Below are 14,821 nucleotides of genomic sequence, written 5' to 3' on the forward strand. Positions count from 1 at the left end.
TCGGATCGATTGGAACATTAGAAGCGTGCTTCATATCGATTATAAGATTTGCAACAGACAAGAAGTGAAGTTGTAGAGAAGCGTTGTATAAAGCCTTTGTAAAAGAACAAAAACTTCCTCATCGAGCACCGATCGCCATACTTGAAGAGTATCCCGTTTAGGCAGTGGTTCAGCTTCCATTTATATTGCTTTCGCGTTAGTACGGAAGCAACTCTGTGCACAATTTTCCACCGTTCCTGAACTGGGGTGTCGCAATGAAACTATTTTCGCATAGTACAACAATCATGAAGTGACTAATTAGTCTAATTGGAAACCATACTTAGCACATTTAAATAACGATAGAGACTTGTAAAATAGCCATCCTCAAAAATCGGGAGAGATTTGTCGGGCCTCTTGTAGCTCTCGCTTTGTGCATGGGGAAAATGAAAAGCAATCTTGCAATACAAAATATTAATGGCAATGAAGTGAAACAATAATTGGAAATTTATTCATACCGCAATGAGAACTGGACCTAAACAGATCTTCTAAAATTTAACCGCATCATCTTTAATTCTAGACCATTTTCTTTTTCTTTTCCCTGACTATGCGTTCTCTTAATCCGTCTCTCATAACTATAGTGCCCGTTTCGACGTCGTACAGCAGCTCAATCATGTTCGATCTTCTGCACGGCTTCTCCGAATGCGAGACTTTAACCATTTCACTGCCCGTTTCTCCCTCTATAATGGAGGTGTTCTGGGAGTTTGCTGCTTCAGCAGGGACTGCTTGTGCACCGGAAGACGCCTTCAGAAAAACTTCGGGTGCTGGAGAAGAGGCAGAAGTCCTTGATCTCTCCGTCTTACTCGGACTAACAGACTCGTCATCAACAGAGTTGTCCTTCCAGGGCACAGGTGTCGAGTCGCGGGGCTTCCGTGCTCCGCTCATTGGAAATTCATCCACACCGTACACCTTCGTAAAGAACATAGCGTCTGTCTTTCCAGTAGCGCACTTCATGAAGAAATTGTGCGTATCCATACTTATGAACTCTGAACAGTGCTGGCATTTTCCGTTCGTAGAAGGCAAGTGCCCTTTAACCAGCATATGCGTGAAACCAGTACGGGCGTCTCTGGCCACCGACTGCGAACCGGAGACGGAGGAGCTGCGTCGTACGAGAGGAAAGTTGGCTGATAGAGGAAAATTTATTAGAATTATTTTTAAAAGTTTTACAGACATGTATTAAAGCCTAATTCGCAACTCTAGAGAAAAAAATATCTTGCACAGCATGCATTACCTCAACGCAGCACAAATCTCAATTCCAAAAAGTTTTTGCCAAAAAGAATAGGAGTCTTAACGTTACTATAGAATAAAGCAATAACCACTATAAGCATGACTAGATAGATACGGCCTATACTCACATCGAGATGATCTCTCTTCTGTAGTTTTGCGCTCCTTCGCGCCTCGTCGGAATGGGGAAACTTCCACAGCAACGTCGCCTTCTTTAGCTGCAGATTCAGGAGTAACATCTGATCCACATTTGCCGTTCTGCGCCGTCGAAGATGCAACATCTGCACTGGCGGAGAGAGAGCTAGGATTGTTGTTAGAGACGTCAAGATCATCCTCGTCATCATCTTTCTTCGCCGTGTACGCCGCTATGAAACCATCAAGAAGGTCGAAAAAATTTTCTTTGCTCTCTTCACCGAAAAGCGACCTGAGAATGACATGAAGTGACTTACATTTTATGCACAGGAGGAGATTCTGTCAATCTTTCTATAATTAATGCAACCACCACACAATGCTAGACACGGATAACTTTTATACCACGACATGCCACCCCATTTCGTAGATTGAGCTTTATCATAATCTTCATAGGCACCCCAAAATCTGTATTTAGCCAGATATGCTAAAGGCGCTAATTACGCTGCTCTACATGAACCGAGAGTGCAAATTTATCGTCTATTCTAAAAAACAGGTTATCGCGTATCAGGATGCCTTTGAATGTTTCACTTCAAAACTCTGTTCAAATGCTGCTAAATTCAAATTCACGAGCCTGGTTTAAAACCACTTACATTAATGACCGAGAATAAGTTACACATAATATCCCGTGATAATTGTCAACCAGCATAGCCTTCCACCACACCTCCAGCACCTCAAGGTTTCTTTATGGCTTATCAGTAATACCAAGCCCATCACGTCACTTGATTCCATACAAACCGCTTCACGGTGCATCCAATCAAATGGTCAGGATACCCGCTAGTGTACATCACCCTTGTACTTACATCGTTCGGCGGGATAGAGAACCGTTAATAACCTAACTCTACCAAAGCACGACGCTAAGAAGACGTTACAATTAGAGAAGGCTGAAAATTGTTCGTCTCAGGAATTTGTGAGGTTCGTGTTCAGAAAAGACTGTCATCGAAAAGGATCAGCTGTGTGCATTGAAATAAATGACCGTCTGCAAACATAAATGTTTATGTAATTGATAAATAAATTTAAAGATCAACAAATATTGAAAACGAATCCGAAAAAATCATGAATGATCGAATTGGTTAAATAATTTATGTCACACAACCTTCAACAGATATTACGAAAAATTTATTTAAAGTGAACTGATTTTCAATGCACTTTTTCACTCACAAATCTACTTAAAGGAAGTTCAATTCTGCATGTACAACGAAAATATATAGACAAGTTTCTACATAAATTACGTGTTTGTTCCTAATGATTTACCAGCACTTCAATCGTTTCTCGTAACATTAAGCTTACGATTTAACATCCTAGCGATTAGGATACAAAATGTTTCAGAATATTTCATGTAATTATTACAATTATTAAAGAAATTCTGATTGATCTGAGAAGTCAGGTTCACGCGTTAGCCAGCCGCCTGAGGCAGAAGATGGCTCGCGCAAGCAGCAAATAAAACATTTTAGGAGTTATAACGTTCAGAGAAAGACTTGGCTTAAAGCAGTGAACTATTTTTGGTAGATGGTCGACAGCTAAACCTATATACAGTAGTATCCTTGTAATGGATTAATAGTCATCGTTGGCAAATGGAATGAAGTTCTTTCAGTAATGCTCACTAGTGAAAAAGTCCATTGTGCATCTTCCGCCCGTAACATTTTTTAAAAATATTTTACATTAATTTTATGCGTTTTGCACGATGACGTTCCTGAAATGTTATCGCGGCAATTATCAAAGCTGGGACAAATTGGCCTGTGCTGTGTGTGCTGTGAAATTGGCTCGATTACACCTGCACATTTATTAAACTAGTCACTGAAGAGACTAGCGGTTTAAATAATACACGATCAAAACTAACTCTCAACCTGCTGTAGGAAAAGCTAGTGATCTCAGAAACCTGGACACAACGAGTTATTTGTATGGATTCCACCTACGTAAATTTTGAGCGCCTTAACTCCGTTATAGACCACCACGACTGCGGCCGATACAGTTGTAGGAGTAAAACTCTACGATCTACGTTTCTAGCCAGTTCTTTGAACAATATCAAGGTACGGGAATTATTAGTGTCGCAATGTTTCCAGCCATCAGATTTTGATTATTTGATGAAACCAACGCTCATTAATCATGTAAAAACTCGAGCATCCTGATGAGTGGCGTGACTAGGTTTCACGGATAGCTCTGGCTGAGCTCCATGTAGGTTTCAAGGACCGCGGGGTTCTAAGGAAAAGGAAGGCTAAGCCATTATAAATTTACGATGCTTCAGTTATGATTGGGGGTATAAATATTTGTTAAAACCTATATTAAGGCAGAATAATATTTAATTTGCCGGCACTTGAAAAGAAAAAAAATTAATGAACTAAAATTATTTTGGGGGAGCTTTAATATTTGTAGGGGCTGAAGCCCTCCGAAAATAGGCCTAATTACGCTACAGGTTCTGTACAATGGCTTGCCCAACTGCGGCAGCCAAATTGTGAGGACTCCCAGCAAGAAAGGCGTCATCTATCAAACTAAGCCCACGATCAGCTAATCTGCAGCTTTATTTCTCTTGTTCGGAAACCGCCGGTCACCTGCTTTCGAGCTCTAACCATTCAACTAAGAACCCTCGAGGAAATTTGTAATTCTGGCTCAACGTTTTGAGGATGGCCGGGATGTCACTGTAGTGCAATGGTCGCGGCAATGAGCAAGAGGCTATCATAGGAGCTTGCCTTGGGTGGGCCGACTATATAGGGGCGAGGCTTTTAGGACGACCTTCGCCTGTTGCCCAAAAGAACTCTCTGTACACTTTGCCCGAGGGATCTTGAGGTTAGGCCTAGTCATCCTGTATATGCCATACTTTCCAATCTTAAAGGAGGAACCGAACTCTATGCTTCACTCTACCACTAGCTTCCGTATCTCTCAAGAATTTATTAGAGCTGGGCACTCCCTGACACCGTGTGAACATCAAGCATCGAGCTTACTCAATTCCTTATAAAATTCATATACGCTCCCTTGATGCGACAGTTCAACTGGTAGCAGATAACAAACTTATTCATCAAACATGTTCTTCCCCACGGGATTCGCCGGTTACCGTCTGGGGTGCAAGATTCGATTGAGTAACAGAACAGTAACGCAAGCGAGAGGTCTCTATATAGCCGAAAGCTGATATCAACGATTCTTCATTAGACTGATAAGTATTCGTCGAATTAGTCAACCCAAGGTAGGCTACTGCTACTCATTCGCCGTTCAAATAAAAGAAAGATCAGGTACCGTCAATGTATTATTACAGAAACTAAGTCCGGAATAAAATGGAGGGGAATTAAAAGCCGATGTGCTGCAAGTCGATGATCAGAAATATCACCTAGTAGTTTCAAGTTACTCAAAGCAAAGCTAGTCATTAAAATCGATATCGGTTAGGAATGAAAGATACTTATGACGCACGTACGTGCTGTGTTCGGAAGCCTCGAGATGATCGTAAACCATCATTTCTTTTTAGCATATTTTTGACCAAACTTCCGGCGCAACGCTCTGATGCCACCTGCCACATGCTCGTCCACAAAAAATTTAATAGCCGAATCCGAAGCGCTCCGCTCCTTCGGTCTGTAATCACCAAGCGACGCGCATAAAGCATCACTGTACAGCTCCTCCATCCTCGTGGCTCTCGCGTGAGGGTCATCTAAAGTCGGGAAAATTTCTCTACTTTCTGATGACGTAGCGAAGGCTTTTGACGAAGACGAGCCACCATAGGCTCCCGACGGCGAAGACGAGCCACCATAGGCTCCCGACGGCGATGAAGAGCCACCATAGGCTCCCGACGGCGATGAAGAGCCACCATAGGCTCCCGACGGCGATGAAGAGCCACCATAGGCTCCCGACGGCGATGAAGAGCCACCATAGGCTCCCGACGGCGATGAAGAGCCACCATAGGCTCCCGACGGCGATGAAGAACCACCATAGGCTCCGGACGGCGAGGAAGAACCACCATGGGCCGCTCTCGGCGACGATGAAGAGCTACCATGGGCTCTCGGCGACGATGAAGAGCCACCATGGGCTCTCGGCGACGATGAAGAGCCACCATGGGCTCTCGGCGACGATGAAGAGCCACCATGGGCTCTCGGCGACGATGAAGAGCCACCATGGGCTCTCAGCGACGATGAAGAGCCACCGTGGGCTCTCGGCGTCGATGAAGAGCCACCATGGGCTCTCGGCGACGATGAAGAGCCTTGAATGAATTTGAAGAGTGACGACGAAGAGCCCCTACGGCTGGACGACGTCCAACCATAGCTTGGACGGCGCGGTGCATCACTAACTTTGGGCTCTGACCATGCCCAAGGTGGAGGTGGTCGTTTTGACGGACAGATTGTGGGGCCGCGCCCATCTCTGTAGTTGGCAAGAGCTCTTCTCACTCTAATCTGTGGATTTGACGCTGATTGACCTAGATCAGCATTCTGGGGGACTTGCTGAGAACCTGGGATGTGCTCCACATATTCGTTAACTATTTGAACTCTCATGCCACATCGCTTGCAGTAGCCTAAATCATCGGCGCCGCTAAATGTTCCGCATATTTCTGAAAACCCGCAGATAAACCGATCGCTGTCAAAGTCGTAGGGTTTGCGTCGACGAGTAGAACCTTGACTGGGACTGGGAGATCGATCTCGTGCATAGTTGTGATGCGGGGTATTTCTCAAATAAGCTGCAATATAGATTTGAAATTTCCCTGAAATGCTAAGATTTCAATCAATTATGGGTAATCAATTCAGAAAGTTATGTTTTTATTAACTTCAAAAAGACTAGGACAGAATTTTAATTAATCAGTCACCATAGCAAGACAAAATGCATGCCTGATAAAGTTAAGACCTCCAGTTCACATTTGACAAGATGGAGGATAACTGGTCTGGAAATATACGCCGTGTTATTCATCACTTTATGGATAAGGCTCACCGAAGTCTGTTTCACTGTAGGACCGGCCGCTTGCTGGTCGGTAGACGTCGGGATGCGAAACCGACGTCGTGCCAGAAATGACAAGCGAGTAAGTTTCCCAGGCCTTTCGGTTTTCTTCTAGCCGCTGCTCCTCTGTCAAAGCGACTTCGTCATTCGAGGCCGCGGTGACTTGTACGCGTTCTTCACTCATGTCCAGATCCAAGTCTTCCCTTTGCTCATTCGGGTCAGATAAAGTTTCTTCGTCATCATCCTCATAGCCACCGACGGGATCATTAATTGATAGGCGATCTAGGTTTTTCGATAGATCACGCTCCATCTCTACATCTGTAATCTTTTTGAATCAAAATATTACACAAGCATCACTACAGTTCAAGACCAAATGGAACATGCTCATCCTCCGTAGGAAATCTAGACTTCCTATAGCAAATAGTTACCGCTTCAATTTTAGTTTCATAACCGAGGACAGTTTCGGGCAACCCTATCATTCACAACACAATGCAAATATCGGTTTATCATCAAGTCCCAGGGCCTATATCAAATTATGCATGAAAATTTGCCATATCCAGCAGTCACTTCAAATACTTCCTCTACCTCGCGTACACGTTTTGAGGGATTTTTCTGGCGTCCTTCCTAAACCAAAATATAACCAAGCCTGACTTACCTGGATTATATCCACAACATTATACGATACTGCCATAGTAATTGCGAGCAGGAAACTCCGCAGCTGAAGGGAACTGCTCTCCCAAAACTGGATAGAAACTGTCCCGATCTCTTCAGCGAGCTTAAACACTGAACGCAATTTTTTGCACAACCGAACAGCTCATAAATCCCCGAATAAAGATTGAATCTGTTCGAAATTTAGAACATATCTACTTATCAGCATTACGCCGTGAGAGGAATATAACCCATTTTTGCCATATTGGTTTTAGACACTCCAACCCATCAAAACGTAAATTAAACGTTAGTATGTATTCAACCTCTATGTGTTACGGTTAGGCAATGACTGAACAAGGATATGTTCGATCATCAGGATCTAACAAATAGCGCAGTCTAACAGTCTCATCATGAATTACCCAACTTCTGTTTTCTAAGGTTCAATTTCAACAGGAAACCAAATTTCAAAAGAATTTGTACCATTCCATTTCTCGACGTACATAACTAGTTATGTACCGAATTTCATGCGAATCTGTTCAAAATTAAGGACTTCCGAACTGTTTGACTGTGGGTTAGTTACACAGAGCGTTGAAACTTGCTCACGAGCTTGTGGGTGAGCTCAATAAAGGTCTATTCAGTAGTAAATTTTTTTTTTTATTCAGGGGAAACCCGGCGGTGTCCAAGCTAGACACTACAACTCCAAGGTATGGAGACCTTTGCAAGATTTTGAGGAGTCACTACTTCACTTCAAGGATCACGTAATAGCCATCTTGAATAAGTCAAGAAATTAAATGCTCTGTCAGATTACAGAGCAGTCCGTCTATCCTCCATTTCCAACAACATTCTATATAGACATTCAAGCTGAATCTTATAACAAACCATTCAATGTGCCAAACTTAGTCATTCATCACGCGATTCGATGCTCTAACAAGCGAGCCTCGTCATAAGCTATATGGTCTAGGACATTTTCCACCATAGAAATGATCGTGCGCACTTTGGCCTTGATTAGCATGCATGAAGAGTTTTCCGGCAGCACACGTTCGGGCACAGGTCTACTTACAGCGTAACCTAACCTGGGAATGGCATGTTGAAAGTTGAAACAGAAATCTTGATAAAGGGACACGCTACATAAATTTCACAGGTATAGAGAAATGTCGCTAGATTCCTAAAATTCGAAGCGACATTTTTTGACATGTGTTACAACATAAAAATATTTCCATTTACTTTGAATACTATGAATTTATATAACAATTGTGTGAATTAATCTAAAATCGCAGTAGATCAACAAATTGGCACAGTAATATTTTTTTGTTTTACTTATTGTGAAGTCTGGATTTAAAATGGCGCAATGCAGATATTGTTATACTGAATACAACTATTTTTGTAGTTCTTGATTCTGCACTTATTAATTGCGTAGTTGAATGTGTAAAATTATTGGTCTCTTTCTGCTATCAGAAAGAGACCGGTGCAGCCGTAAGCAAATACCACTCTTTCCCTATTAACTTTGAATCTAAGTCGTATTTTTCTTCACCTACGAAACCTTTAAATGTGCCAGGTTAACCTTTTCATTTCATATTATTTTGCATCTGTTTCGATAACATGTTCAAGTAGACGTTTGAAAATTTATTAAGCGGGCAGTATAAAAATGTATCAGAGTTAATCGTTTTTTAAGAACACAATGTGGATCTTGTAATGTTATAACGTTACTCGACAGTCGACACAACTGAACAATAACGGGAACTTTTCTTTTCTTTTTAACGTGATCATTAAATAAGAAAAATCTATATTAGACATAGTTTCATTTGATGATGAAAGAATCATTTATGAATGCCGTTGCCACAAGGATTACATGAATTACCCGGATGTTTAATGAAGCAGTGAAGGCATAAATACGTTTTTTGAACGTTGATCGTAGAAAATAGTTTTTTCAACATCAACTGTTTTCGTGGGATAGTTAATTACGCCATATGGTATAACGTGGGCATCGACAGTTTACTTTTGAGTAGTTCAATTAAACTTTTATACTTAAGGCTATAAAAAGATGGAATCATTTAATTATTTTACATGAGAGTTATTTAATCAGCTCGATTTCTCATTACATGATATTGGCCATACGTGGTATGCCCATACCATACCCGAGAGAAAACGTGCAATAAATCATCGCGTCATTTAAAACTTGAAATACTCGTTTTGTAAAGTTAAGTGATTGCAAATGAATGCACTTCTGCAGTCTCATTGAGAGATCTGGAGAGTGTTTCGTTCGGGTATTGCTGGCACTGGCAAACATATTGTTGCAGGAGATGGTCAGCTCTCAGTTCCCTGATCGCTTGTCTGTATGAGGGTAGCGCATCGTCATCGTCTACAGGCTTGATGACGTTAAAAGGGGAAATTTGGTCATGGTTTTTCCCTCGAGTGTGAATTTTACTTGAATCAAAAGATCTTAATACCCCTAAATTACACATAGGGTCCAACGAGGAATAATATTTTGATTGCTGCTCGATAGTGAATAGGTTGTCGGTAGCGTTCTGCCGGTGCAATTCGGTGACATTGTTCACAGTCGGCGAGTGGCGACTTGAGCTGCCTGAAGCACCTTGCCGTGAATATTGGGTTGGCAACTCTTGAGCAGGAAATAATCGATACGTTGGTGCTGAAATCTCACCTGACGCTCGAGTTGAAGAATTTCTTTTCGCACTGCCTTTAAAGAATAATGAAATCATACGAAACTGCTTCGATTTTGTTATTTTCCTGCCTTCAAGATGCCTTTCGAGTTCCTCTAGATTTAAGGGATCGTAATGAAATCCAGGTTGCATGTCGTCTTGGGCATTCATTTGTCCAAGCTCTTTCATGCTGGACTCATAAGCTTTTCCCCACGAGGATTTGTACCGGGGAGGATGCATGTCGTATTCTGAAGAACGGTTTCTCTCGTGATTGTTAGAAGTTTGTGGGCGACTTATTGAATGATATACACCGGGACATCTGCGCAGGATGAGCAGACTCCCAACAGACACGGTCAGCAACAGTGCTGCAACAATAAGTAGTTATTATGAAATAAATAACCTGATACTGTTGTTTATATGAACGTTCAGGTCATTCAGTATCAAAAGACGTGAGAAAATGTCCTGATACTGTTGTTTATATGAAAGTTGAGGTAATTCAGCATCAAAAGATGTGAGAAATTCTTAATATATCCAAATGACTATTATAGGAAAATTTGTTTGCTCACCGGTAGCCGCGGTGACGAGAAGCCCCGAGTCGTCGTTGCCGAGCACGTAGAGCACGGCTCCCCCCGCCAGCCCACACAGCGCCCCCAAGCCCATCAGCGTAAGGCTGGCTCTGCTCTGTTAACATTTCGCACACGTGAATAATTATGGCGTATTTATAATTATTAGTTATGCACTAACGGTAAAATATCTATTAACTATTAGCAAGTCGGCCGTGAACTACGAAAAAATAATAAGTTATTCAAAGTCTGAGTTCTCCCATCGGTGATTGGCGGCGCATTAAACACAAATCTAACATGTTATATTGGGATGATGATTATATTTTCTGTGGGATTACTTTTTATACTCTTATACTCATTTTTATTCTTCGTTATTCAGAAATATTCTAAATAGTGTATTTCGTTGACCAGTTAATTAATGAATTCCTGATGTTTTTAAGAGCTTGCTAATTAACTCGCGAAGTATCGTATTAATTCTGATTTATTAAAAACAGAAAAATTCATTGTAATTTATTGTTTACTACTGATAAGATCAATATTAAGTAGTTTAGATTCAATATGGCTTTAACTGAATTATCTATTCTCGTAAGTAAAAGAATTTTAACTCACGTCTCTGAGGGGCCGAAAACCTGCAGTGGGCTCCATTGGGGAGGACGTTCTGTATTCTACGATGAGTTTAGCCGCTCAAATCTTCGTTTCCGTATGTTCACATTAGTTAAAATAATTTTAGGTTTTACGCTAATTTACCGGCTCGAATTTTATCCGTTGTATATTTCTTTTTAAATCATTCCTTGAAGTCCTGAAACGAAGAGCAGGATAGAAGTTTTAAAATATGGTTAACGGCTATGGCGCATTTTTCTGACTTCTGTTTAGAAATAGCTACCATCGACTGCAAGCCACAAAATAATTTTTAATCATAACCACGATGTAAATACGCTTACTTTGCGTAATTAGGATGAAATAAATGCTTTAAACAAGAAAATTTCAAATCATAATTACGCTGTTATACCGCTTACTAAATGTGCTTCGAGGAAAAGCAAGTATTTTTCTATGTGCAGTGCGAATTTATAATGAACTTACAATGAAATATCATTCAATTGTTGGTGTATGTCAGAATATTACTTTGCACGATTATAAACCAGTTTTACAATGGTTCGCGTGATAATTTTGTGCCAGTATATATATTACTAACTAACGTTCCGTATATATTCAATAAGAAATGCATGGTCTCATTCACTTCAAGTCAATGTGCAGGAGCTGACACAACATTCACCAGGCTGCTCGAGTATCACAAAATTCACTCAGGATCGAATTCAGTAGAACTAATCATCTCACTCATTACAGTTTAATCCCATATTACAGATTAATCACACATTACAGGTTAAAGCACAGGTTGATTGGGGCAAAAAAGTAGTTTTTTTCGAATTTAAAACGCTCCAGGTCTTGTTTAAAGAGCGTCAGCTCAAAGAATTTTGATGACAAGTGATCCATCAATTAACAATGGATCAAGAGTAATTAATTTTCAATCCTCCAACAAGAAAATAAGAGTGTACAAAATTCATTTATTCGACTAATAATAATTACACCGACAATCCACTGCACGACGAAATATTAGCGAAAAACTCAGTAATGTTGCACTGAGTAAGATGAGCGCTAAATGATCAACATGCTGCGACTGTACATGCCTTTATACATACGTGCGCGTTAAGACGCGTGGCTTATCAGTATTTAGGGGATTAATCGATAGGGTAATATTGGCTCTAACTGTATTATCAAACTACACGGTTATATATGAACCCAGAGCCTACTGACCGTGTCGCCACTTTGATGTCTTATCGTGTAGGCAAGCAATAGCGTTATCGAAAAGACCGATCATGTTATAAACCGGATATTAATCTGTCTAATGAAGAAGCAGGTTGCAATGAGAAAATGATTTAGGGTATTTACCGTTAATCAAAAGGTTTTGTTTATACGACGCTAGGATTGACGTGCAATTAAATTGCTTTTGATTTTACCGCATACATTTTTTGTTGATATGCGTGTTAAATAAGGCAGCGTCACTCAAGATCGACATTAGCATGCATTTACTGAAATATTCTGCAAAGCAAGCTGTAATAGGAGGTTTGGGAAGTGGTAATAGTAAAAAATCTGAACTCGTATGACTGAATGTAATAATTGAAAGTAAAAGCTGGAAGCGGATCCACGTACCTACAGAATAAAATAAAGTAAAATCATGATCGACGAGTGAGTACTAATAGAATGTAACCAAAATTAATGAGTGAAGTAATACCGAAACCAATCATCATTTTCCCACTTTTTTATTTAGACTCGACACCCCATAATTAAAAACTTTCAGTCTTCAGAAACAACCAAACATCATTAAGGTCTGCTTCAACACTACCTCATAATATTATTGTAGGGGATGCATAATACATACTGTTGAATATGACGAATTCTTAAACTTCGATAGAACACCTCACTTACGACGTAACCATAAACCATGTGTTCAAAAATTACGTCGTTACTATAAACTATGTGTTCATAGTCACATCAAAATTACGTCGTTACTATCAACTATGTGTTCATAGTCACTTCAAAATTACGTCGTTACTATCAACTATGTGTTCATAGTCACTTCAAAATTACGACGTTACTTTCAATATGTGTTCATACTGTCTTATGTGTCTCCAACATAAATTCAGGTTATGATTGTAGCTTACATGCTTTCATGAATTCACATGTATATGTATAATCCAAATTGATCGTTAAATCCACTCACTCGAATTCCATTTAACGAGAAGATAATTGTAAATTCAAAATGTCAAACGTTTAAGATATATGTATAATGCAATCATAAATAATCCGTTTGTATCCAACGCATGATCGTTTGAGTTCGAGTTCTCACCAATGACACTCTCTTTGAAAACTGAAAGTATATTTGCCAATTATTCATTTAGGCTAACCATATGCAATTATGCATAGTTAAATTCATCCGTTATAAATGTATATTCATTTATCTTCCAATCCACGTTTATATAGTTCGTTTAACATTGTCATCTGTTCTAACAATGTCACTGTTAGACTTACTCTGGGCATATAGCTCACATTTTCCAGAAAAGCTCTCACTGAAACATTAAAATTTCACTGAGAGCTTCAGCCATTCTAAGCTATCGACTTAAATTCAACTGACGAGGTCTGAGTGGTTCAAGTCGAATTTCTACAGAAGGCATAGTCCGATGCCGACGTCAAGTGCTTAAGCCGTTGATCCACTGATAAGAATGTTAAGCCTTGAAATGAACAACGCAACCCTAGCTGATTGTCGAGGATTAATTTTACAGCTTTAGGAGTTTCGACAGTCTTAGAACGATTTTTTTAGTGTTGGGGGCAATTATGAATTCTACATTAATTATTCAATACGATGGGACGAAGAATTTACTGTATTCAATTAGGGACGAATGCTTCAAGTTCAATGATGAAAGTAATGCTGTTGCCATTATTTGTGCAATAAGTAAATTACGTCTTTGTACAACAATTAAATATCTTAAAATGGTTCATAAATTATTAAGAGAAACGTTTCTTGAATCTACGGAGAAGCATTTATTCGTGGATGCTTTTAAGACAATTTTAAAGTTTTATGAAAATTATGGAAGCGAATCAAATGAAAGTGAAAAAAATATTTAAACTCTCATCATTGTTAATTAAATTAATGACTAACGTGAGTTTCTCATTAAATATTAAAAATATGAGGAACATAAAGAACGACATTGATTACTGCAATTAGTTCAACGTACGCAAATGTGATTGTAGAAAGAACGTCAAGAGGACGTTCCTAGTGCGAGCTTGACAGGAAGTTAGGACATGTCACGATAGTCAGTCAGTGAAGAGACGAACCTGGTGACACAAGAGCATGCGGGGTTAGACCAATATAATACTAGAACCTCAGCCTTACGAAGTTATTGAAAACTGAAAACATCAAACTCGAATAGAGCTGAAAATACAGCTATAGGTCGGTGTTTATTGTAATGATTATCATCGTCTTCGTTTTTGACATTGGCATTGTGTAAAATATATAGCGTGATATATAAAAGAATGACTGATCGTCTAAACATGGTTTAATTAAAAACGATTGTTCAAGTTATCAGACAAGATTCATGAGATGAATTTTAAGTATGTGTTACCATTTTGATCGCAAACTTGCTTTGGCAAGAAAGCAACTGACTACAGGATCGCTATGAAGGAAACGTTGATATTATTTTCGGATCGATGGAAAAACAATTTCTCAGTTATTTCATTATCTTTCAGGATTTGCGTAGTGGTTAATTGCATAATAAAGACAAACATGGTAGTAAATTCCTATCTAATCTATTATTCTGGTAAACCATACAGGTGCCGACGAGCGGCTGACTATAGATGAATTTACTGACATGATATTGTCAATAAAAATCGAATAGGAGCCATTTAATTGTTTAGTAAAAGTAACTGAGACAGAATGTAACTGAGTTGGATAATTTTATTATGTAATTCATTTATTTATCGAGTATCTACGCCTATAAACGCTAATTTATGTGCCTAAATAATAGATAATTTTTTATAAATTTT

The 14,821-nt window shown here is 39.6% G+C and overlaps 3 protein-coding genes across 4 annotated transcripts; all 3 read right to left on the minus strand.

Annotated features, from left to right (window-relative positions):
- Positions 1-441: 441 nt before the first annotated feature.
- Positions 442-2,409, minus strand: LOC108676132. Its single transcript, XM_018164173.2, has 3 exons — positions 2,253-2,409; positions 1,392-1,684; positions 442-1,160 (listed from the first exon to the last, which is right to left on the minus strand). Coding segments are annotated over exons 1-3 (903 nt in total). The 5' UTR covers positions 2,255-2,409; the 3' UTR covers positions 442-552.
- Positions 2,410-4,669: 2,260 nt separating this feature from the next.
- LOC108676145 (mucin-1) lies at positions 4,670-7,253 on the minus strand. Of its 2 annotated transcripts, XM_047883274.1 has the most exons (4): positions 6,349-7,253; positions 5,603-6,100; positions 5,180-5,542; positions 4,670-5,149 (listed from the first exon to the last, which is right to left on the minus strand). In XM_047883274.1, exons 1-4 carry the CDS (start codon positions 6,662-6,664, stop codon positions 4,890-4,892), a joined length of 1,437 nt encoding a protein of 478 aa, XP_047739230.1. In that variant the 5' UTR covers positions 6,665-7,253; the 3' UTR covers positions 4,670-4,889. The 2 variants fall into 2 exon arrangements, with proteins under 2 accessions (XP_047739230.1, XP_047739229.1); XM_047883273.1 differs by having other exon boundaries at positions 4,670-5,542.
- A 1,399-nt stretch (positions 7,254-8,652) lies between these two features.
- LOC108676135 lies at positions 8,653-11,010 on the minus strand. Its single transcript, XM_018164176.2, has 3 exons — positions 10,832-11,010; positions 10,226-10,340; positions 8,653-10,024 (listed from the first exon to the last, which is right to left on the minus strand). The coding sequence occupies exons 1-3, from the start codon at positions 10,865-10,867 to the stop codon at positions 9,201-9,203; spliced, it is 975 nt and encodes a 324-aa protein (XP_018019665.1). The 5' UTR covers positions 10,868-11,010; the 3' UTR covers positions 8,653-9,200.
- Between the last annotated feature and the right edge of the window lie 3,811 nt (positions 11,011-14,821).

Source organism: Hyalella azteca, unplaced genomic scaffold, assembly GCF_000764305.2.
Source record: "Hyalella azteca isolate HAZT.00-mixed unplaced genomic scaffold, Hazt_2.0.2 contig12444, whole genome shotgun sequence".
Taxonomy (NCBI): Eukaryota; Metazoa; Arthropoda; class Malacostraca; order Amphipoda; family Hyalellidae; genus Hyalella; species Hyalella azteca.